We start from the raw sequence: 21,749 nt of genomic DNA, 5'->3' as shown, positions 1-21,749 counted from the left end.
AAAAAACACAAAGATAACCCAACATGGCATATACATGCCTTGGCTATGGACCATATAAGGGTTTGCTTTTTCACGCACGATAATTGATGTGTTTTTCTCATTTATCCCTGATTTATGTGGCATTGTAATTTGAAGAAAATCAAGTGTCCTAAGTAAGAAAACATTTATAAAACACGTAATTTGATAAGTTTGCACTTGATAAAACACATTGTAACTTGAATAAAATCAAGTGTCCTAGTAAGAAAACCTTACCTTTATAAAACTAGTTTCTAAGTGTCCTAGTGTGGCAAATAGGATCCGAGAAACCCGGTGTTCGGAGATGGGGGTCGAAAGCTATGATCGCATATTTTAGCACTAAACAAGCTCATACACACTTGATTTACCCAGGTTTTCGCGCCTCTCGAGAGATGATAGTTATATTCTTGCTTTCTTGATTAATATCTGGACAACTTTTTGCACCGGAGGTGTGTTAGAACTGGCTAAGTCCAAAGCTCGTACAACTTCTATGTGTTGTGTTCTTGTGTATCTAGGAGAGTTGAACCTTTCACTCGGTGATCTATCTGGTGCTTATAAGTTATATACTCTCCCACAATCTACCTAATCACCGTGGGATAACTGACAAAGGTACTATAGTCATACATCATTACCTACACCGTACCCACTATCATACCATCCACCACTTATAATTCTTCCATGCTACAAGATGCCACCTTCCACAAGTCTACCATCGAAGTGACTAGGCCTCCCCCTGACGGTATAGCTTGGTCAGATGGAGAGAAAGGAGACATGAGGGGTGAGGCGTGATACACCAGATCCCTACATTACATACCTCTAACTTGCGGTGAGCATGCCTAATTAATGTGGAATGATGGGAGCGAGCTATTGCACGCTTCATTTGTACCTGTTGTTAGAGCGTGGTCATGTGATCCCCCACTGAGGGCGCCCACGTGACCAACCATTCGCGTCCTTGAGCAATCCTCCCACGAATGACCATGAGATGGACGCATTGGCCCCTGAACTGTCGCCTCCGAGCAATCTTCCCGTGAATAGTCTCGAGCTAGGCGCGTTGCCACATACTAGACCCCAGCAACCTTCCCATGGCTAGCCTCTAGCGGGTCGACAACCACACGTCATTTCCTAGCCAGTCCAACCTACCAACTAGTTTTCTAGTCACCCTTTCACGCAGTGTTATCTGTATGCTATCTTGTGACCTGAGGAAAATTGTACCGATATCTTAGCTTCCAGCCTAGTCGTAGGGATATCAAGGAAAATTATACTCAGTACTTTCTAAAATCAAGTGTTCTAGTAGTAGTATAGATGATGAGAGGTATAAAGTCATGTGTATACCAGATTCACTTCCTCCAATGTATCTAGCCTTTTCAATGTACTAATGCACACCTAACAGAAATGGTGAAATATACACACCATTCACCATTACAAAGAGGATGGAGATTGGAGAAGAAAGAGGCCCAAGCTACAAACTACATAGTGCTGTCAAAGAGTTTTCAGGGTGTGTTTAGTTCTTTGGGCGTAAAGTTTTTGAAGTATACGGACGCACATTTAAAGTATTAAACGTAGACTAATAACAAAACAAATTACAGATTCCGCCTGTAAAATGCGAGACAAATTTATTAAGCCTAATTAATCCATCATTAGCAAATGTTTACTGTAGCATCACATTGTCAAATCATGGTGTAATTAGACTCAAAAGATTTGTCTCGCAATTTATATGCAAACTGTGCAATTGGTTTTTTTATACATTTAATGCCTCATATATGTGTCCAAACATTTAATGTGATGTTTTTTGTCAATTTTTTTTATCTATGCAAGGCCTTTTTTCAAAAGGACAGCCAGCAGAAAAAGCGACTCACAGCACGGCGAATATACTAGTAGATGCAGATCAGATCATCAGAGACGACGGCCACGGCCAAATCGGGTTGACGCGCACGGCGCACACACACTCTCCCCCGAAGGCCTGAAAACCATCAGGCATCCGTATACAGAGCGCACAGTGTGCAGCCAGATCGAGCATTCCAATTTCCAAGCTCTCTCCCCAGAGGCCGAGGCCGCAAGCGCATCCAGAGCGCACCCACGCCACGCCGCGCCGCACCGTGCCGGGCCGCGCCGCGCCGCGCGGATGCCATCCAAGCGGCCGTCCCAGAGCGCCATGGACGCGGGCGCCGCGCCCGCCTCGCCATCCCCTCCCAGGTCGTCGAAGAAGCGCTCGTCCCGCCCCAAGCCCCGCGCGGGCGACGCCGCGCGCCACCCGGCCCCCAACCCTAGCCCGCCCCCCGCCGCCGCCGCGCCCGCCTCCTCCCGCAGCCGCGAGCGCGAGCGCAAGCGCAGGCAGCGCGGCGCGTTCGCGGACCCCGCCGCGGTGACCGCGCCCGCCGCCGGGGGGCAGCACGGGGGCGCCGTCCAGAAGCTCTGGGGCGACGCCGACGAGGTCGCGCTCCTCGCCGGCGCCGCCGCCTTCCGCGCGCGCGCCGGCCACGTCCCGCGCCTCCCGGACATGGGCGCGCTCTTCGACTCCATCAGGGGCTCCCTCTCCCCGCACATCGACCAGGCCAAGGTGTACTACAAGCTGAAGCGGCTCAAGGGCAAGTACCTGCACGCGGCGCCCGGCGCGTCCGCGGGACCGCACGAACGCCGCGTGCGCGACCTCTGCGCGAGCGTCTGGGGCGCCGACCTCGAGCCCCTTGCTGAGGGCGACGACAAAAGGGCCGCCGCCGCCGCCGCCGACCAGCCGCGCACTGTCCCGGACGCCGCCGCCATGCTGCCTGTGCTGACTGAGATGCTTGATGAGTACTGGAAGACGGATGGGCGAGCGCTGTCCAGTGTGTCCCTGGCGAAGGGGTTGTCACTGCTAGGGACAGAGGAAGCAAGATTCATCGAGGGCAAGTGGAGGAGGCAGCTTGATTCAGAGATACAAACGCAGATGCGGCGACATGATCTGGCCAAGGAGGTCTACGCCTTGCTCATGGACGCCATCAAGGCCCTCGGGCCTTAGCTCGGGTATGACTGTCATCTACACGAGTAATTTATCCAAACTCTGCCATTTCCTTCCCTAGTCCAACTTCTCGCTGGAGAATTCGTTAACGCATTGCTCGTTCGTACAATTACAGTAGAACTTATACAATCTATTATTCGGCAATTGATTGTTCTTGCTGACTGTTGGGGTATTTTACCAAAAAGGATAACACGATTGTGTGGTCTGTCGTCTGTTCACAAAGTAGCAAAGAAGCTATTTTTCTCCATCAGCACACCACAGATCGAAGTATTAAGCAATTATGCTTCCCATAGCATGATGGAAGTAACAGTCTTATAATCAGGAAGCAAGCAATATCAGCTTGATTTTGGTTTCTGTGGTCAAAAAAGCCTAGAGAATTTCATGTTTCATACTTGCTTTACATATTCTTTGCATCAACCTTGAGCAAAGCCAGAAATCAACCATGCCAATCCTAAATGGCTGCAACACCCCAGTTTTTATGCACTACTAGTATGTATATTGTGTCTATGACTGGATAGTTTGGATTTTGGAGATGGAATAGTAGCGTGAAAGGAGAATTTGGAGATGACACAATAAATTATGCATAACTTCATACACATCTAATAACCAAATACAGCACATGCTATAAGCCATATGATGATGATGATCTCAATTAAGTTGTCAAAACCAACAACCAAGCCAACAGAGTATCTTTGCTAATACTTTTTTCCTTGAGGTGTATCAGAAAATGAATTTGTGAGAGGTCACAACCCAGGTTTTTAAGCTACTTCAAATAAAACTGTTTGAATTTAGAAAAAACTTCTCCAATAAAGTATGTGATTGCCAAATCAAGTCCATGGCATAGAGAATTCTGCCATGTATTTTCTTATGTTGGTCTCTTGGCTTTGGCAGGAGTAAACACATAAGCCGTACAGTTGTCCAAAAAAAAAAGGGTAAAAAGAGAGGAGAAGAAATGACCCCACTAAGATATGGACTAGCAATAATTGACCCCACAGGGCCACAGGATATATTTTCTGGCTCTGCTACTTGGCTATCTCATGGGCACCTGAAAGACCAGATATAGATATGTGCACCTGAAATTTTGAATTCTGCTTGGTTAGGGAAACAAAACTATCAGAGAGATACATCTACGAAATATTAGACACGAGCTATTACATATGAGATTGATGACTAAGAGATAACATATTTGAAGTAACCTGTAGTGATCGAGAATTAGATGAGGAAGGTCATATACTAATTAGTGGAGTAGTACATAAGAGGGTGTTGAAAGGAACATTTAAGTACTGAGCACCAAGGTCCTTTAATAGGCATGCTGCATGCAGCTGAATGCTTTGTTTGACACCTATAGCAAAGTTGATTATTATTTCGTCTCTTCAGAGCGTTAGAGCACTACCTCAGTTTTCTTTTTAATGGAAGAACCGGCTATTGATTTTTGCCAGCCTCATTGCCAAACTTTATTAACGATCTGATCAGCTTTGTTTAACATCATGGAGACGTGATGCATTATATCTATATGACTATATCTACATATATCTTCATTCATAGGATGTACTGTGTTTCCCTTTTTTGCTGAATTTTTGTTCTTATTTGATAGAGTTATAGAATGTTTGATGTTTAGGCATATCTGTTGGGTATCTTTTATATAGCGAAGTACCTGGTGCTTGCTGGGTATAAGGGTATTACTGCGGTAGTCAAATTTGTTGAGCTCAGCAGCTCAATGCAGCTTTTCTATGTTTGGTGCACTACCGTTGAAAAGAATCTTATCAAACTTCATTGCTCTCAGGATCTCAATTTACCTTATTTGCAGTCAGTCACATTGTTCACAAACTGAACTGACACTTACCTTGCAGTCAGTCACATTGTTCACAAACTGAACTGACACTTACCTTGCAGTCAGTCACATTGTTTACCAACGTCCGTTTTGCAGGTACAAGATGGTGGTTTAGATAGAGCTGGGTCTGGGTACATATATCTGCAATGCCTTTTGTATTGGCTGGTCGAAGCATTGTACTCGGTTGATGATTGACGAGGCCAAGAATCAAGTGGAACTCATTTTCGACTGTATCAAATAATTTAGGTTCATAACAGTTGCTTTGGCCGTTCTCCCGTCAGATTTAGATGTGAAAATGATTTAGTGGCTTAACCTGTTTGTAAATCGTATGCTAACTTCTGTATCTGTCATATTAGTGCATTTTCAAGTGTAAGGGGTCAGCATTTCGATATTTACTACATGGTGTGGTAAAAAACAATTAGGCCATCTTGGTTAATGATTACAATGTTGAAACTATATTTGCTTATCATTCAACTTCTAAACTGATTGTTCACTTTGTAAAGCTTGTTCCAAACACAATCGCTGCTCAAGAACACCCAATTCCCTTAGAAAAACTAGCTCAGAAAGCCTTATTCACTCCACAAGCTGTTCCTGTTGCACACAGGTCACCAAAGAGTTCGCAAGAAGCAGCATGCTTATAGCTTATGAAAACAACATGCTTAGGTAAATGACCAAAAGAATCTGATGGCTTCTCATGGACAAGATTAGGCTAGTGAGAGCTCTCCAGCAGGGATATTCCTTTTCACCAATTTCTCCCATGATTCGTTGGTTTCTTCTATGACCTTCAGAGCATATTCCTAGGAGAGAGAAGTATACAATCAGAATGCAAAAATATCCTCTATGTTTAAATATAACTGAAGGAGTCCAGGCTTACCTTGCTTGTGGGTTTGTTGCCCAGACCAAATCTGTTTGCAGGCTTACCGTCTGGTATCTTGTAGTCCCTGAACCAGTCTCTGATGGCAGTCAATGTTCCCTGAATAGGTAATGTAAAATGTCGGACAAAGCAATTGTAAAATATAGAGGGGGTGAAAACTAACTGCATTAGCAACATTTTTAACCCTGCCCATGTAACATATTTTAAATGCAAAACTAATCAAAACTTCCAAGCGAAAAAACCTAATAACCTCAGCAAAAAAAAAGCTTCAGGGTAATGCAGTAGTCATTTAGAAAAGGATGTGCGCAACTAGGAATCTAGGATAATAATTATGGCAAGAGTAACACATCTGTCTTTTTCTCATGTTATGAATAAAAGGTAAGTTTGCTAAAATATGTTTTGCTTTTAAAAAATGCTTAGCCAAGGTCAGAATTCAAAACAGAAAACATTTGTCATAATCTAAGGGAAAAAAAGCCTACATTCTATCAACGAGATAGGCAATGCCAATCAGTGGAGAACAAGGACAAACACTAAAAATAAAGGCAGGCATCAGTCATACCGGAAAATGCTTCTCAACATCATCCACATCATTCACAAGAGATGCTTTAGGATCATCCAAAGAAATAGCCACAATTTTCCAGTCAAGCTCACCCTCATCAATCATTGCTAAAGCTGCCAACGGTTTTACCTTAAGAACATCTCCAATGTTAGCACGTCTTTCACCAATCTCAACAACATCAACTGGAAAGAAGGCCATCAGCAAGATTGGTCAGAGTGGCCGAAGATGATATATGAGCCATATCTACCAAATACAATGACACCGAAATGTTTATTACCAGGATCATTATCCCCAAATGCTCCTTCGACATCGGTGTTTGCAAGAGTTGGGTCCTCCCATGTTTGGGGAAATAATCCATAATTCCAATTAATGTTGTACCTGATATACCAGATAATTCCATGATGGGTCATGCACAAAGTTCATAAACAGGGTCAGCAAGGACAAGATGCACAATGTTCATCAACAAGGCCAGTAACAGCATAAAATCAATTGCTTGCCAACAAGCAAGTTTCACACTGCAAGGTTGATACCAGCTATAAGGCGGAAAAGGAACCTGTCCACAAAATATGTACACTAATCCTTTTCAAAAGGACTGAAATGGAAGTAACAGAACAGCCTAGCATTGTTTTGATTAAGAAAAATTATACAGAACCATGACTGCAAGGTTGAACTTGAAAGCAGACGAAATTCAAACCTTCTTGTAGCACAGTTTTGATGACAAGAGCAGGTCAGCTAAATCTATTATATGATAAAGAGAAGGCTAACAAGAGTCACCGCATTCGCTCCAAGGTCCTAGAAAATTACCATATTAACTGAATAAAAAGAGTAAGATCTACGCAGTTGTTTATCATGGTTTGTCCAAATTATAAAGTGTAGATTGATTGATATAGTTGTATACAAAATAAAATTGAATGTATAGAAACAGAAACAACAGTTATACATAAAATCCAACTCTGCTTTCGAATAAACTTTAGCCTAGCTCTGTGCAAAACTGTGTGGAAATCCAGCTAGTTCAATTAACATCACATCTTTGTAAAGATCTGCTATATCTAAGATGGCCACATTATACCTTGTGTGATTCCACCGCCAAACATGGGAGAACAAAATGTTCTTTTATGGAATCCCAAAAGTGCACAAGGTGGCGGCAGCTACAGTCTGATATTGACAAAATTCAAGCAGCCCATCTTTTTCACACTGAAGTAAGGTCCCACGAAAGAGCACCACATAAAAAACACAATCTCCTACATTATTTCCCCAGCCCACAACAAATATTGTAAAACATGAATTTCTGGTATGAAAAGAGTTGCTATTCTATCCTTAAAGACCAACCTATCAACAATTGATACAACAATTGAAACAGACCAATTAAACTCTCTAATACGACTTCCCCCATTCTTAATGAAATTTGGTCGACCGAATCTTTCGGCCGACCCGGCAAAAAAAAAAAATTCTCTAATACACTAAAATTATTAATAAAAGAAGATGCGACATCCTAAACAAACAGGATAGGATTAAATAAACAAAACTCATGCAACAACATTAAGGATTTCTAGAATTCTCAAACACGAACAAGCATGGACACAAAAGAAAATGTTACATTTGCAAACTAATCATGGCATCCTCTTGTGGAGTGAAGATCTCAGAAGGAATTCCCAGTTAAATTAAACGGCCGTTATATCCTCGATTTGCAAGTCGCTCGTCCAATTTTAACACAAAAGACGCAATATTTTCAGCAGAAACGAACATAAACTTAGACATTCAGAATACGAATTTCCTCAGTTTCTAGTCCTTACGGGTAGTATCGGAGGTTGCCCTTCTTGGTGTCCTGCTTGATGGGGGTGAATGACTCGTCGGTGGCGACCTCCATCTTGGCGCTGCTCTCCTTGGGGATCTCCACGACGAAGTGGAACACCCCGTCGCCTGCGCGCAGGGGCACGTCGTGCCACGGCGACACCTTGCGGCCCCCGCCGTCGACGAGGAACACGCGGTAGTCGAGCGTCTCGGGCAGGCCCTGCTCCTTGGGCCGGAGCTCGGCGGTCCTGAGGAGCGCGGTGGTGGCGAGCACCCGGCGCTGGAACCGCACGGCCGTGGGGAGGCGGGCCGTGCGCCGGAGCCCGACCCCCGCCAGCCGCGTGAAGCGGGTGGCCGCCGTAGCCGACGCCGTCGCCGCCGTCGCCATCGTCGAGAGCTCGCCGGGGGATCGTCGGAGTTGGTGCGGAGTGAACAGCGGCGGCGGCGGCGGGAGACTGGAAAGTGGGAGCTAGTCTCTCCGGATGACGAGGCGATGGGTACTTGCGGCTCGCGTGGTAGCTAGCCTGACCAGGTGGGCCCACCCCCGTGATGTGGTCGCAGTCGCAGACAAGTGCGGATAGATCGCGAGTGGTGTTTGGGCCGGGCCACATCACCCGGTTCTCTTCGTGAAGGATAAGGCCCGGCCCATGTGTGAATTACTCCGGCCCACCTCTTGACACGATCACTACCAATTCTGGCGATCCAAATGGGGCTCCCGGTGGCGATGTACACCGTTCGATCGAAAATAAACGACCAGATGGAGGATTTCCCTCGGGCCATTGGGGAGTTTTTGCAGAAAAGCCCTCGTATGATCTCGTATTACCGTTGTGTTGGCGGACGGTACAGATCGGCTTGGAGGGAGAAAAAGATAACTCTTTGCATATTAGTCCTCGTACTTTGTAGAATTTACCGTTCCAACTGGGAATATGGGAGAAATTTCAGTATTTACCATCCAATACGATGACCTTTAAGGAGCTGCCACTCAATACGCTGGCCTTTCAAAATTTACCACCAGGCACGCGAAATTCTTTATTTGGAGCCACTTCGTCCGCCTGCCCCGCCGTCCATCTGCGCGACTGTCTCCGAGCTAGGTGGCGTCATTGCCCAGGCACGGTCGTCGTCACCTCGCATCCCGCCCCCACCGCCGTCCCCATCCCCAAGCTCGTTCAGCACCGTCGCCACCGCCGTCCCCAACCCCCATCGCCACCATTCCCATCCCCAAGCTCGTTCAGCGCTGTTGCCATGCTCGCGCCCCATCGCCGCCGTCCCTTAGCTCGTCTGCCGCTGTCGTCGAGCTCGCATTCCGTTCCGCCGTTGCCGCCATGCCCGAGCTCGCGTCCGGTCGCCGCCGTAGTCACCCCCAAGCTCGCGTTCCGCTGCCGCCGTCGTCACCCCAGAGCTCACGTTCCGTTGTCGCCGCCGTCGCCCCCGAGCTTTCCGCTGTCACCGCCATGCCCAATCTCTCATCCGATCATTGTCGCCGTCGCCCCTGAGTTCGTGTTCTGTTGTTGAACCGCCATGTCCGCAAACTCCGTCCCCGTCTACCATCTAGACGTCGACAAAATCATGTGCTCCTCCGTTCCTGTCGAAGGTGCAATGTCCCTCGCTAGCAACCGCGGCGGGAGTGAGCTCAGGGATGATGGACAAGCCTTGAGACGACGGCCGACGAGCTCGGAGACGAAGACAAAGACGGACGACGCGGACAAGCAGACGGAATGGCACGAAATGAAGAATTTCGCGTGTCTGGTGGTAGATCTTGAAAGGCCAACGTATTGGGTGGCAATTCCTTAAAGGCCATCGTATTGGATGGTTAATACTGAAATTTCTCGGGAATATGGGGATCGGAGAAGCCGCAACTCGCAGCCAAAGCCTTGCCGGCGACGGCGATGCAGGAGATGCAAGCACCGCCGCCGCCGCCGATTCTTCTTTTGGCGCCTCAGGTACCCAAAAATATAATCCTGTTTTTTTTCTACTGCTTATCCAAATTGCTCCTCTGTTGCTTAATTACCTACTTGTATTCGTGCAATCGTGCTTGCCTTCTCTGGGATCTAAATTATTACTAGCCCTATTCTAGTTCTTATGATGTTTTCGAGGTTGGATTTGAACTGATTTAGAAGAATTATTATAGAATAGAATGATGCCTCCATAGAATGGGTAGATTTCCAACCATGGTGGAAGATGGAGGAACTAATGTACCTCACTCAGATGGCAAAACATCGTGGATTTGTGGCTACTTGCTAAAGCAGAAGGGCGTTTTGGTGTCACTGTCAGTGTCACCAGAGCCAATTGGAATGGACCCCTAGCTGGCAAGGACGCATCGTGTTCTTCATGTGTCCATCAATGTCCGGCCACTGTAAGATCGGATCTTGTGAGTTGGTGATTGCCTTTCGCTGTTTCGCAAGCATGTAGAGAGCTTGGATGTGCGCCGCAGAGGGAGGCTTGTCTGAAACTTGTGTAGGGCATGGTCAGCATGTAGGTCTTCCCTATGAAGAAGATGGTAAGCAGCTAGGCCAGTCTATTCCATGTCCCAATTACTATGCCAAACGACTTCCAGATGATAGAGGGGAAGCACATGATGAGACCTTTTCTGTGTCTGTTTGACATGGCATGATTGGTTTCTTGGGAAGTGCTTGATATGGTTACCAGCAATCATTTATCATCCTATTTTCAGCTGAACAGTTAGCAACAAAACCAACTTTTTAAGCGCAGTAGGTGGACTGGCAAAATCAGTCTTTAGTTTGATATGTGCTTGATCAGAACATGTGAACGACTTATTAAGTACTTTTCTTAGGCTGCGTTCGTTTGGAGAATAAAGGGAGTGAGTTTGTTTCGTATTCCGCGCGCACGCTTCCCGAACTACTAAACCTTTCGTTTTTTGCAAAAATTTTCTATAGGAAAGTTGCTTTAAAAAATCATATTAATCCATTTTTTAAGTTTAAAATAGTTAATACTTAATTAATCACACGCTAAGGACTTATCTCGTTTTGCGTATCTTCCCAATCTCCTCTATCTCATTCTCCTCAAACACAGCCTTAGAGAGGTTTCAGCTGGAACATGAATACATGATTTGTGATTTATTTATTTTTATTTTTTTTTTGGCAGTTTGATTGGTGTTTCCCTAAAGTCTGCATTATACTACTGAATCGCTTGGAATATCTTTATGATTTCAAATAATGAGGCTCCTTGATCTCTCCACCTGAAATTCTGTAGAACTGGATTTCCTTGACGAAAACGGGCCCCATCTGCTGGCCTCAGTGGCCTGGGGACAAAACTTGACGCTGAAAATCTTTATGCCTAAACTGTAATATTGATTAATGAATATTACAGCCCATAGTCTTTTTTTTTTCTTTTTTGAAGATTGTCATAGTCTCAACTAAAAATACAACAATGATATTCTGAACCTATTCACATGCAACTTCGTACCATTTTTTTGTAAGTAATACAGAACTGGTGCTTAATTATGATGATGGCATCTTATCTAGACTGTACTGTACAATTACAATGATGAAACAGACAGATAATAGTAGATGACATCATGGGCTAAGTCTCAATTTATGATTTTTTGAGATTCTATACTAGTGGATAGCTTCACTCCCATAATATTGTTCTAGTACTTTGTTCAAAAAGATGAAATACTATAAATATTACCTTTTTTAATCTTTTTGCAGTATGGTTTCCACTATCAACCGACTCTTGAAGAATTTTGGCAAAGTGCATTAGTCTCGGTGCTGGTTGACTCTGAAGTCAGGAAATTGTTTTTCGGAGCAATCAGCGAAGAAAATTTGGAGTAGTATTTTTCTTAACTCTAATGCCTAATCAGTAAGAGAATATAAATTGCGACAACAGAGTATCAACTATAACTAAATAAGCCACTAAATTGAACTATTGCTTTTTTTTAAAAAAAATAAACAGTTGGGATGTATTAGTAAATTTCAAAGTGTGCAGCCTTCTGAACTGAAAATATTAGAGAGCTGATTTCAGGTAAAGAACCAAACCTGATGTACTTTATCATTCATTTATAAATTACAATAATGAATTAAGCAGCGTATCTGCTTAGATAAGCTAATTGTATGTCCAACGGATAAGATGCAGCAAAGAAGGATGAATCCTTTTCTCCTTTCCAACAAAAGGGGCATTTTCGTGAAGGCAAAGCAAACGCAGATATTCTAGAACGCATGATAGAAGTGGCCAAGAACTCGAAATGTGCAAGAATGTACGCAATAGCTTAATCTAATATAGCATCTCAAAAGCCTCAAATCATTGCTGCAAATAACATCACCTTCTGCATGTAAGCATTGGATTTCAATTGAATATTTGTTGGCTCCCTGTTAACCTCATGTGACAAGGTTAGCATTAACCCTTTTCTTTTGCAAGAATGAAGGTTAACAACAGCATTACCTCCATTAAACATTCTAATATACAATGCCGGCCAACAGAAACCATCCCATGCATATTTAACAATTCATAGTGTTTCTGTTCTTCAGTTGTGGTTGTTAACTTGTTATTGTTGTTTCAGTGGCGTTCGCGAAAAAAAATTGTTGTTTCAGTGATGTCCATGTATTGGAACTGCAGCTGCATAAAGAAGAGAGAAGACACTGTCGTTCTACAGGGAGCATCACACAACGAAGGCAACTTGGCTATATCAGTAGCTGACTAATAAACTACTCAGCTCTAATGGCTTCATCAGCCCACTGCTTTGGATGAAACTAGCTGCATGCGCACCATGGCACTAACTTGGCTTGGGCATGTAATTATTTCCCTTTCCCTTAATTTCTCCTGGATATTGACCTGACCTTCAGAGAGAGAGAGAAACATTTCAGTGCGTCTGATTCATGGCCGAATCAGCTCATCAGAGGTGCAGCGGAGGTCGTTGTGGAATGTATGATGATGTGCCACGCACGGCAGGAGGATCGGATTGCTGGGAAGATACGCCCATGTCCATATTCATCTCCTTTTGCTTTTGTCAGGCGCCGCGTCTCGCCGGCTGGCCGCCGCGGCCAAAAAAAGGAGAGCATATGCTCATCACTGGATCAAACTATGTCTAATGACTCCACAAAGTGGCAGTGAGTCAGAGCTAGGCAGCTCCCTAGTTCTTGTTGTTCAAGTGAAGATAATCTTGGTTTTGAATACCTGTTTGGAAGTCAGTTTTGAGGATAAACTTGGAAGATTGGAGTCTTTTACCATCGACTCACACAAATTTTAAATTGCATCATCCATTTGTACCCTTTTTCAATTGGAAGATGGTAACAAAAAGATCAGGGGTCAAGTTTGTATTATCTATTTGTACCTTTTTTTCCAATTCAAGTTTTTACAATGTATTTGGGCTGTCTCCCTCTATCAGATCTTCAAGTGTGGAAAGTATATATATTAACAAGCAGTCCATCTTATATAGAGTACTGGATTATGGAATTTTTTTAAAGCAATTATCTCATTTTCAGACAATGAATATATGAATATATTTCTGGGGCCAAACTGGTCTTTTACCCAACAGTTATTGGAACCCTGCTCATCCCAACCAGGACATTGTCCAGTGTATATACCACTGGACATGGCAACTTTCATGTTGTAAATTTTTATAGTAGTGGGTGTACAAGTTCATCTTGGCTTGTGCCTACCAGGCAGCAGCAACCAGTAGCAGCTAGCCTAGGTTGCGATCGAATTGGATGACAGGCTGAAAGACAGAGAGAACCGAAGCCGCGAGCGCAAGAGGGATTAGATAGAATTCTGACGCAGAGCTCATCGATCGACCGATCAGAAGGTTCTTTGTGCCTAGCTTTTCGTGCAGATATGCAGAAACACGTACGTAGTGGACGCTGGAGGCCACTCACTAATCGTGTGTCAACCTAATTAAACACTCCCGTCCCTTTAACCACCTCGTAATCTTGTACTGTACCACTTACTGATTCTTCATTGAGTCATTGGTTTTTATTACCAAACCGGATGCTACGTAATTAACCAGGTGCTTTTGTGATGACTAGGGTAAGCAACCAAATTACTTTCCAGGAAAGGATACATTCAGTTGCATGCAGCTGATGAGAGAGAGAGAGAGACAAAGACGACAATATTTTATAATATCTATTAAGAAAATTATGAGTGAAATTGTTTACATACTACCTCTGGTTTTTAAATAGATAACGATCTTTTTGTCGCACGTTTAACCATTCGTCTTATTAAAAAAATTATGTAATTATAATTTATTTTGTTATGAATTGTTTTACCACTCAGAGTATTTTAATCATGATTTATATAGTATATATTTGTATAAAATTTTTTAATAAGATAAATGGTTAAACATGTGTTAAAAATTAATGGCGTCATCTAATTAAAAAACAGAGAAAATATATTATTCTAACGACTTAAAAGCCGATGTAAAAAATAAACTACGATAAAAAATTAAAATTAGCTCTATATTTTAATATTAATATTTCAACTTTGGTTGCAGTCGATATGCTGCAGTAAACACGGTAGAGCTCAAAACACTAGTAAGAAAAGTATAACTTTCGGACTCTACGAGATCAACAGATGAAGTTAAAGGCTTAAAGCCTAGCGGTAGTATTTTCCGTGGGTCGCGAGGTGAGAAGAGAGGCGATGGATGCATGCACGCACGCACGCACGGATGGATGGATGCAAATCCTGTTTGGAGCGCACCATGCCGGCATGGAAGCACTTGGCACATCAGCAAGCACTAGCTGCTATGCTAGCTTGCATGGGCCGGCCGGAGAGACGCCCTGATTGCTTCCATTAGGTTTGGTGCCCCTCTCATGCGCTGAGATCATCACACTCTCGATCCAATGCAAATCTCAGAGCCCTGATTGCTTGTTGCTTGATCGATCGTATCTTTGGGTTAAAATGAGGGAGAAGAGAAAGGGGGTTAGAGGGGAGCTGTGCATGAATGATGTGTGCACCATGGATAGTTACTCGCTCCTATGTGTCGGAACTACATATCTTAAAAAAAATACGTGCCTTTTTATTTATGGTTTTGATAGGGTTCACTTGTTGAAACAGGGTGCAGGTCTATCGTGGTTTCCTAAGTGATGTGTCTTGCACTCTTTTAATTAAAAAGAATGACCGAGCGAGGAGTGAAGATAGCTCGATCGATTAGGGTCTATATAGTGGAACCTATCCACGTGAATTCAAATCTCAAACTTAAACTTGCATACAATGCTCGTATTTTTTATAATTAATCTAATCTCGTAAAGTATGCATGGCTACATACACACATGATTATGTTCAGTGGTAAAGTGGTGTTCTTGCGTTACGAGAGGCAAGGCCTCTAATCTTGTTTAGATGTGGGAGAGTGTGGTTGGTGTCCGTGAGTATGTTGTGCGCATATGGTTATGCTTGAGAAAAATGACCAAGATATGAGTAGTCTAATGGCTAAGATCATTAATTTGATGTAATATGACAAGCAAAACATCATGCTATATGCTCACAAAATAGAAAACATAAGTCTTTCATGTGGCGAGTCTCCTGCATCTAACGACTCTCGAGGATCTCTTCATGCACCATCTCTACTATCCCCTTTCTCCTTTGCGGCATTCTCAATGGCGTCGAGAGGCAAGCAAATATGTTAGAAAGGTATATGTCTCTTGTCCTTATGGAGTAACTATGATTTTAGGGTTTTTTAAAACAAAGTGGATGAGGTTTAAATCTATTAGACAATTTAGGTGTCTTTCGTCTACGGTTTAGATACGTTTAGAGTATCTTGGTTTTTGTTATCTCTCTTTGTTGATGCCTTATTTGTTTGTGTGAACCTTGATGAAAATTTAAGTGTCTGCTGGTGATCCAACTAGCGACACTTGATTCAAGGTTCGAGTTGTAGACTCCTTTGGTGATACTGGTTTATTGACCTGTCAAAAGAATGAAGATGGCGACCAATGCTCGTTCATATGCTTTTGCACGTACCGGGGTTGGTCAACGTTATGGATGTGCTCGTCTACTTACATGTCTTTTGGCAATGTAAGATGCTCTATTTGCTAGGTTTTATATTTTCTGATGTTGTAAAACACGGTTGTAATCTTTTCTCTTATTTGATATATTTGGCATGGCTTCTACTACTATAAAACGTAGTCGCCCTCCTTCCTCCCCTTACGTTGCACACACGACCGCCCTACCCTTAAAACTAGGAAAAAAATGGTTGGTTAAAAAGAAAATCAGAGAAAAATGGTTGGTTAAAAAGAAAATCAGAGAAAAATGGTTGGTTAAAACAAATGGTTGGATACCATGAGCATGTGTAATCCATCACTGCATGAGCCCATTGCAATGTACGGATAGTCGGGCATAGCATAGAATAAAAATCCATGTTGTATACCCCTCAAGTCGCTTTGACTTTGGTTAAAGTCAACTACTTCAAGTTTGATCAATTTTGTAGAAAAAAATAGTAACATTTTTAACCCAAGACAAATATATTATAAAAATATATTCAATTATTGATTTAATGAGACTAATTTGGTGTTGTAAATATTACTATATTTATCTATAAACTTAATCAATCTTAAAGTAGTTTGACCTTGACCAAATTCAAAATGAGTAATTATAATATGAAACAGAGGAAATAGTAAGTAAGACCTGATACATAAAGGCCAAGCTGAGCATAAGTGTATGGTTAAACCAAAATTTGTGGCTTAAATTATCATGAATATATTGTCCATTCTCCTTGTAATGTTACACGGTTACACCCATATATAAATATATGCCTTTATATTACACTGTCGCACATCTCCCAGAAGTGATAGCATAGTGTAACTCTTTATATAAACGAAATGAAGATAACAATTATATATGGTTTTTCTGAGAATCTTCAGTTAATTAATTAGCACTCCAAGTTAAACTGAAGATAAGAGTAGCTAGCAGCAACCAACTAGCTAGTCAGCATTGATGCCACATCTTATCAGTCGAATAACCCATTGACAGTATTCTCCCTACTGGTCTCTAGTCTCTACACATTCATGTACAATGCATGCATGCATGTACATCGATTGTTGTCGGTACACAAGCACTAGCTCTGCTAGACAGGGGTTAACACAAGTAGTAAAAGCCTAGGAGCTGCAGATCAGAGAAGTTCCAGCTGACTCCCACAAACCTTGACTTGGACGGCTCTGATCATGCATCCTCTTCTCCTCAGGTAGCCAAAAAGAGACATGACAAAGTTGCAAAACCCATCGGCAGTATGTGCTCACTGCATTTTCCCGGCAAAGCAGAGAGAAAATTAAAAAGACGACGCAGACATATAGCCCTTTCTTTCTCTCTCTCCTTTAGCCGGAAGTGGAATATTAAACAAGCTGGAAACGTACAAGCCAGCACTGCTCGCAACAACAACATTCAGAAGAGAGAGAAGTATAGAGAGAGAGAGGGGAGCATGAGTCAGATCCATGATCCATCAATGGCACCACACAGTCCACACTTGGGCATCTGGGCGAGACGAGACGACTAATCCAACTTCGATAGCAACGGTTGCTGCTAGCTGCTGTGCTGAACAGTGCAGCGTCGTGCAGCTATATGCCTATATATATCCCTCAAATTCATTGCCTCTCCTCATCACAGCCACAACACCTAAGCTAGCTGCAGCTTGTGTGCGAGCTACTCCTGCAGCTAGCTACTAGCTACAGCCAAAGATTACCAGCAACAGAAATTAACTGTGTGAGACGTCGATCAGATCGTTCGAGAGAATGGGTGTAGGAAGGGTTATGAACGATGCGAAGCCGTACCTGGCGATGATACTGCTGCAGGTGGGGTTCGCCGGGATGTACGTGGTGGCCGTCGCCTCGCTCAAGCGCGGCATGAGCCACTTCGTCCTCGTCGTCTACCGTAACCTCTTCGCCACCGCCGTCATGGCGCCCTTCGCCCTCTGGTTCGAGAGGTAATTAATTAACTAGTACTAGCGCTGTTAGCTAATTAGTTAGCTCATCAACTAATATAATCTCTTTCTCTAAGTCAAGCTAGATTTAATTCATTAAACTTCCTTTCATCGTTAATTAGAACGCATGCATGCAAAAGCATAGACCATGCATTGTTTGTGGTTTGTACAACACACGCATGAGCTTACATGTTTGCCTGAAGTCTGAACTCTGAACAAGCATGAATAATGAAAATAGCTAGTCTTGCGTGTTTTTCTATTTTCACAAGAGATGGGAGTAGTCCATTTCTAGCTATAGCTAGCACTGCTGTTCGTTCGTTCGTTCGTTCATAAGCCGGGTGACGTAGCGTTTTAATTAGTCCCTTTCAGAGTTGATGGTGCATGATATGCATGCTCCACGATAGGCACTTCTCCAGATCCTAATATGAAAAAGCAGCTTGTCAATTCCATTATGTATCTGCAAATTTAACATATGCCGATCGAAATTCGAAAAGTATATATATATGCGTATGCTTTCTTTTCCCAGCTAGCTTTTAATCCCTTGAATGTCACGCGTTAAATCAGCTTATGTACATATATATTCCAACTAGAATCTATAGATCCCAGACAAGAACAGCAGCGGTACAGAAAGCAGAAAATGACACCTTACATATTAACCGTACCATAATCAACCGAATTTTATCACCATCAATTTAGTGACGGCCTAGCTATATCTGTGTTCACTTAGCTAGTTGAATCATGTTCTCAGGGCCCTCCTAGAGTTGCAACTAGCAACTGCTGCATGAGCATTTTCTTCAGTAATCTCAGCTTAATAACCTAATTAACTGAGCTAATTAATTAATCAGTGGTTGGCTTTAATAACTGATTATTTGCTCCTACTTGATACAGACGAGTAAGACCAAGGTTGACCCTCATCATCTTCCTGAAGATCATGGGGCTCGCCATACTTGAGTAAGTTAATTACAAGTCAAATAATACTAATACGATTATACAGTACATGCAATTCAGCTCTAATCCTGACACGTGTACGTACTTGTCAGGCCTGTGCTTGATCAGAACCTGTACTACATGGGGGCCAACCTGACATCCGCCGGCTTCGCCTCCGCTCTCATCAACGTCCTCCCCGCCGTCACCTTCGTCATGGCCCTCGTCCTCAGGTAATCAATAATTAGCATATAATTAGCATGTGGATTAATCGTTTAATCAGCATGGAATGCGAGAGATTAATGGTGAATCGGTTGATTAATTAATTAATTAGGATGGAGAAGGTGAAGCTGAAGAGCGTGCACAGCCAGGCGAAGATCGCCGGGACACTGTTCACGGTGGCCGGAGCGGTGCTGATGGTGCTGTACCACGGCCCGGTGGTGCAGTTCCCGTGGACCAAGGGGCAGCACCACGACGGCGGCTCCGGCGCCGGCGGCGCGGCGGGCGGCGGGTTCCTCCAGGGCACCATCTTCATCGTCGTCGCCTGCGTGTGCTGGTCGGGCTTCTTCGTCCTCCAGTCCAACACCCTGCAGAGCTACCCGGCCGAGCTGTCGCTCACCACGCTCATCTGCCTCATGGGCTCCGTCCTCAGCGGCGCCGTCGCCCTCGTCGCCGAGCGCCACAACACCCACGCCTGGCTCATCGGCTTCGACACCCGCCTCTTCACCTGCGTCTACGCCGTAAGCTAATTAATTAAGCTTTTGCTCAGCCATGGCGGTGTTCGCCGCCGGCGCCGGCGAGCTGTCTCGCGCTGACACATGGTGAGATTATGCATGGATGGATGCAGGGTATCGTGTGCTCCGGCGTGGCGTACTACGTGCAGGGAATCGTGTCGAGGCAGAGGGGCCCAGTGTTCGTGACAGCATTCAACCCGCTCTGCATGATCATCACCGCCATCATGGGCTCCATCATTCTCAAGGAAGAAATCAGACTTGGAAAGTACGTAGTACATTATCCGTACAATATACTACTCTACCTCGTACACGACCCCATTATACTATATATAGTACTTAATCATGATTAGAGTGAATAATTAACAAACTATTTGGTTAATTAATTAATTGATTTGTATGTTTGTTTGTTAATTCTTGCAGCGTGATCGGCGCGGTGATCATCGTGATAGGGCTGTACGCGCTGATCTGGGGCAAGGGCGCCGACAAAGTCGAGCAGACCGACGCCGGCGCGGCGGCGGCGGGCAGCAACAAGGGCGGCGGCGCCGGCGGTGAGCTGCCATTGACGGCGGTGCCCAACGGCCACGGCAGCAAGCACGGCAACGGCGGCCATGTCTACGACGTCGAGACGCCGCCGGCGGCGAACGGGCACTACTAGCCTAATTAAGCACATGCAGCAGCAGTCCGTCATCCTCGGCAGTCCATTGTAAGCTAGTTGTGGTTCGATTGATCGATCGAGAGCGTGACACGATTTCTTCTTCTTCGTCGTCTTCTTCTTCTTCTCCTTCTTGATTTCTCCTAAGAATTCTTGTGAGGCTAGATTAAAATTTTCACATAATGCAATGTAATGGATAAGGCCAGGACGTGTCTGTAAGTGCTTGCTTAAGTAATCAATCAATAGCTCTGCTGTCTTACTCGGAGCTGCAATTAATTTACTTGTCAATTAACTATAGTGCAAATGCCTTTGCTTAATGCATGTGTTGTCAACGAGACAGTACTGCTAATCTGCTATACTGCCATCTCCGTTATTTGCTCTTGGCGTGTGTCTCCACTAATTACAGGCTTTTTGCGACTAATTAATTGACTCGAAATGGAATCCAAATGTACATGCAAGCTGGTATAGCTTTGATCGATGCAACGGCATGCATTGATTGATCTGTGCATGTCGTGATCTCTGCCTGCCGTTTTAGCTAGCTTTAATATGTTTGGCTTTGGTACTGAATGACATTTTCTAATCAAAGTCATTAGGTGCTGAATGACATCGATTGATTTAACAATAGATCAACAGGCCTAAACATTCTCTTCTCATCTCTACTTTTGCACAGTGAGTGACTGACTATTGCTATCTCTGGTATATAGGAACAGAACATGTCCTCTGAAACTGGTGAAATCCTAGCTAGACATAGTTCAACTGGTTTGGATTGGCCCCTTTAAACAGTCACCTTCTGTACTCAACTTCTTCATCAATCTTATCTTAATTATCTCTATGGAATCAAACACGTAAACCTAGCTACCTAGCTAGGAGCAGATAGTTTAGCTATCTCTTGCTAATTGTCTGAAAAAACAGAGAATAACTAATTTGGATTTTGATTGGACATCATATGGATATGAGCTGCATTGGGGCCGGATCGACATGACGACGTAAGATGATCATTTTGTAGATGGGCGACAGGCCGTGTTGGGTGTACACGCATGCTGACGTGCGTGCGTCGCATATACCATATGATGGAAATGGCAGATCGATCGGTAGTCACTAACATCAGCACTAATTAAAAAAATCCCCGGGATCATGGGAGATATTTGGAATCTCTTTACGGTAAAGAGCAGGGGATATGAACCAAATTCTGCCGTATCTTTTAGTGCTCGTTCATTGTCTTATTAATGACAATTTGTTTATCTTTATTAACTAAAGTTAGTGTGTGTGTACAACTGAATCAAAGTGTGCGCGTAGTATGTGTTCTATTAGTTTGTGCGATGATATAAGTTAGTTCACAGTACAGTGTGACTGTGGAGTCTAAAACCTATAAGTCTGTGATAATTCGAGAGAAATTATATAGTTTTCTGTAGGAAAAAAGTATAATTCCTGTAAATTTCAATATTTTTACAATGCCTATTGTAACGCACCAATATTTACTGGTATGACGAGGTGTGACGATAGAATTCCCAGGCTTAT

At 43.7% G+C, this 21,749-nt stretch overlaps 3 protein-coding genes across 3 annotated transcripts; 2 read left to right on the top strand and 1 right to left on the bottom strand.

Moving 5' to 3' along the window:
• The first annotated feature begins 1,912 nt into the window (after positions 1-1,912).
• LOC127763271 (STOREKEEPER protein-like) lies at positions 1,913-5,310 on the top strand. Its single transcript, XM_052287919.1, has 2 exons — positions 1,913-3,015; positions 4,938-5,310. Exon 1 carries the CDS (start codon positions 2,138-2,140, stop codon positions 3,008-3,010), a length of 873 nt encoding a protein of 290 aa, XP_052143879.1. The 5' UTR covers positions 1,913-2,137; the 3' UTR covers positions 3,011-3,015; positions 4,938-5,310.
• On the bottom strand, positions 5,289-8,546 carry LOC127763272 (soluble inorganic pyrophosphatase 6, chloroplastic). The gene is made up of 5 exons (XM_052287921.1): positions 8,068-8,546; positions 6,552-6,652; positions 6,275-6,456; positions 5,716-5,814; positions 5,289-5,638 (listed from the first exon to the last, which is right to left on the bottom strand). Exons 1-5 carry the CDS (start codon positions 8,451-8,453, stop codon positions 5,546-5,548), a joined length of 861 nt encoding a protein of 286 aa, XP_052143881.1. The 5' UTR covers positions 8,454-8,546; the 3' UTR covers positions 5,289-5,545.
• A 9,026-nt stretch (positions 8,547-17,572) lies between these two features.
• Positions 17,573-20,519, top strand: LOC127761495 (WAT1-related protein At1g21890-like). The gene is made up of 6 exons (XM_052285795.1): positions 17,573-17,924; positions 18,810-18,872; positions 18,962-19,078; positions 19,180-19,585; positions 19,693-19,844; positions 20,000-20,519. Exons 1-6 carry the CDS (start codon positions 17,734-17,736, stop codon positions 20,232-20,234), a joined length of 1,164 nt encoding a protein of 387 aa, XP_052141755.1. The 5' UTR covers positions 17,573-17,733; the 3' UTR covers positions 20,235-20,519.
• Positions 20,520-21,749: the final 1,230 nt, after the last annotated feature.

Source organism: Oryza glaberrima, chromosome 2 (assembly GCF_000147395.1).
Source record: "Oryza glaberrima chromosome 2, OglaRS2, whole genome shotgun sequence".
NCBI classification, from domain to species: Eukaryota; Viridiplantae; Streptophyta; class Magnoliopsida; order Poales; family Poaceae; genus Oryza; species Oryza glaberrima.
The sequence above is the reverse complement of the archived record's forward strand: the minus strand, read 5'-3'. Positions and strand labels throughout refer to the sequence as shown.

Bases quoted from the DNA above. Each gene is read 5' to 3' on its own strand.
- LOC127763271 (XM_052287919.1), top strand. From the start codon at position 2,138: ATGCCATCCAAGCGGCCGTCCCAGAGCGCCATGGACGCGGGCGCCGCG.
- LOC127763272 (XM_052287921.1), bottom strand. From the start codon at position 8,453: ATGGCGACGGCGGCGACGGCGTCGGCTACGGCGGCCACCCGCTTCACG. The intron at 5,815-6,274 runs GTATGACTGATG...TTACCTATTCAG, and splicing joins ATGTTGAGAAGCATTTTCCG to GGAACATTGACTGCCATCAG. The intron at 5,639-5,715 runs GTAAGCCTGGAC...TCTCTCTCCTAG, and splicing joins GCAACAAACCCACAAGCAAG to GAATATGCTCTGAAGGTCAT.
- LOC127761495 (XM_052285795.1), top strand. From the start codon at position 17,734: ATGGGTGTAGGAAGGGTTATGAACGATGCGAAGCCGTACCTGGCGATG. The intron at 17,925-18,809 runs GTAATTAATTAA...TACTTGATACAG, and splicing joins TTCGCCCTCTGGTTCGAGAG to ACGAGTAAGACCAAGGTTGA. The intron at 18,873-18,961 runs GTAAGTTAATTA...CGTACTTGTCAG, and splicing joins ATGGGGCTCGCCATACTTGA to GCCTGTGCTTGATCAGAACC.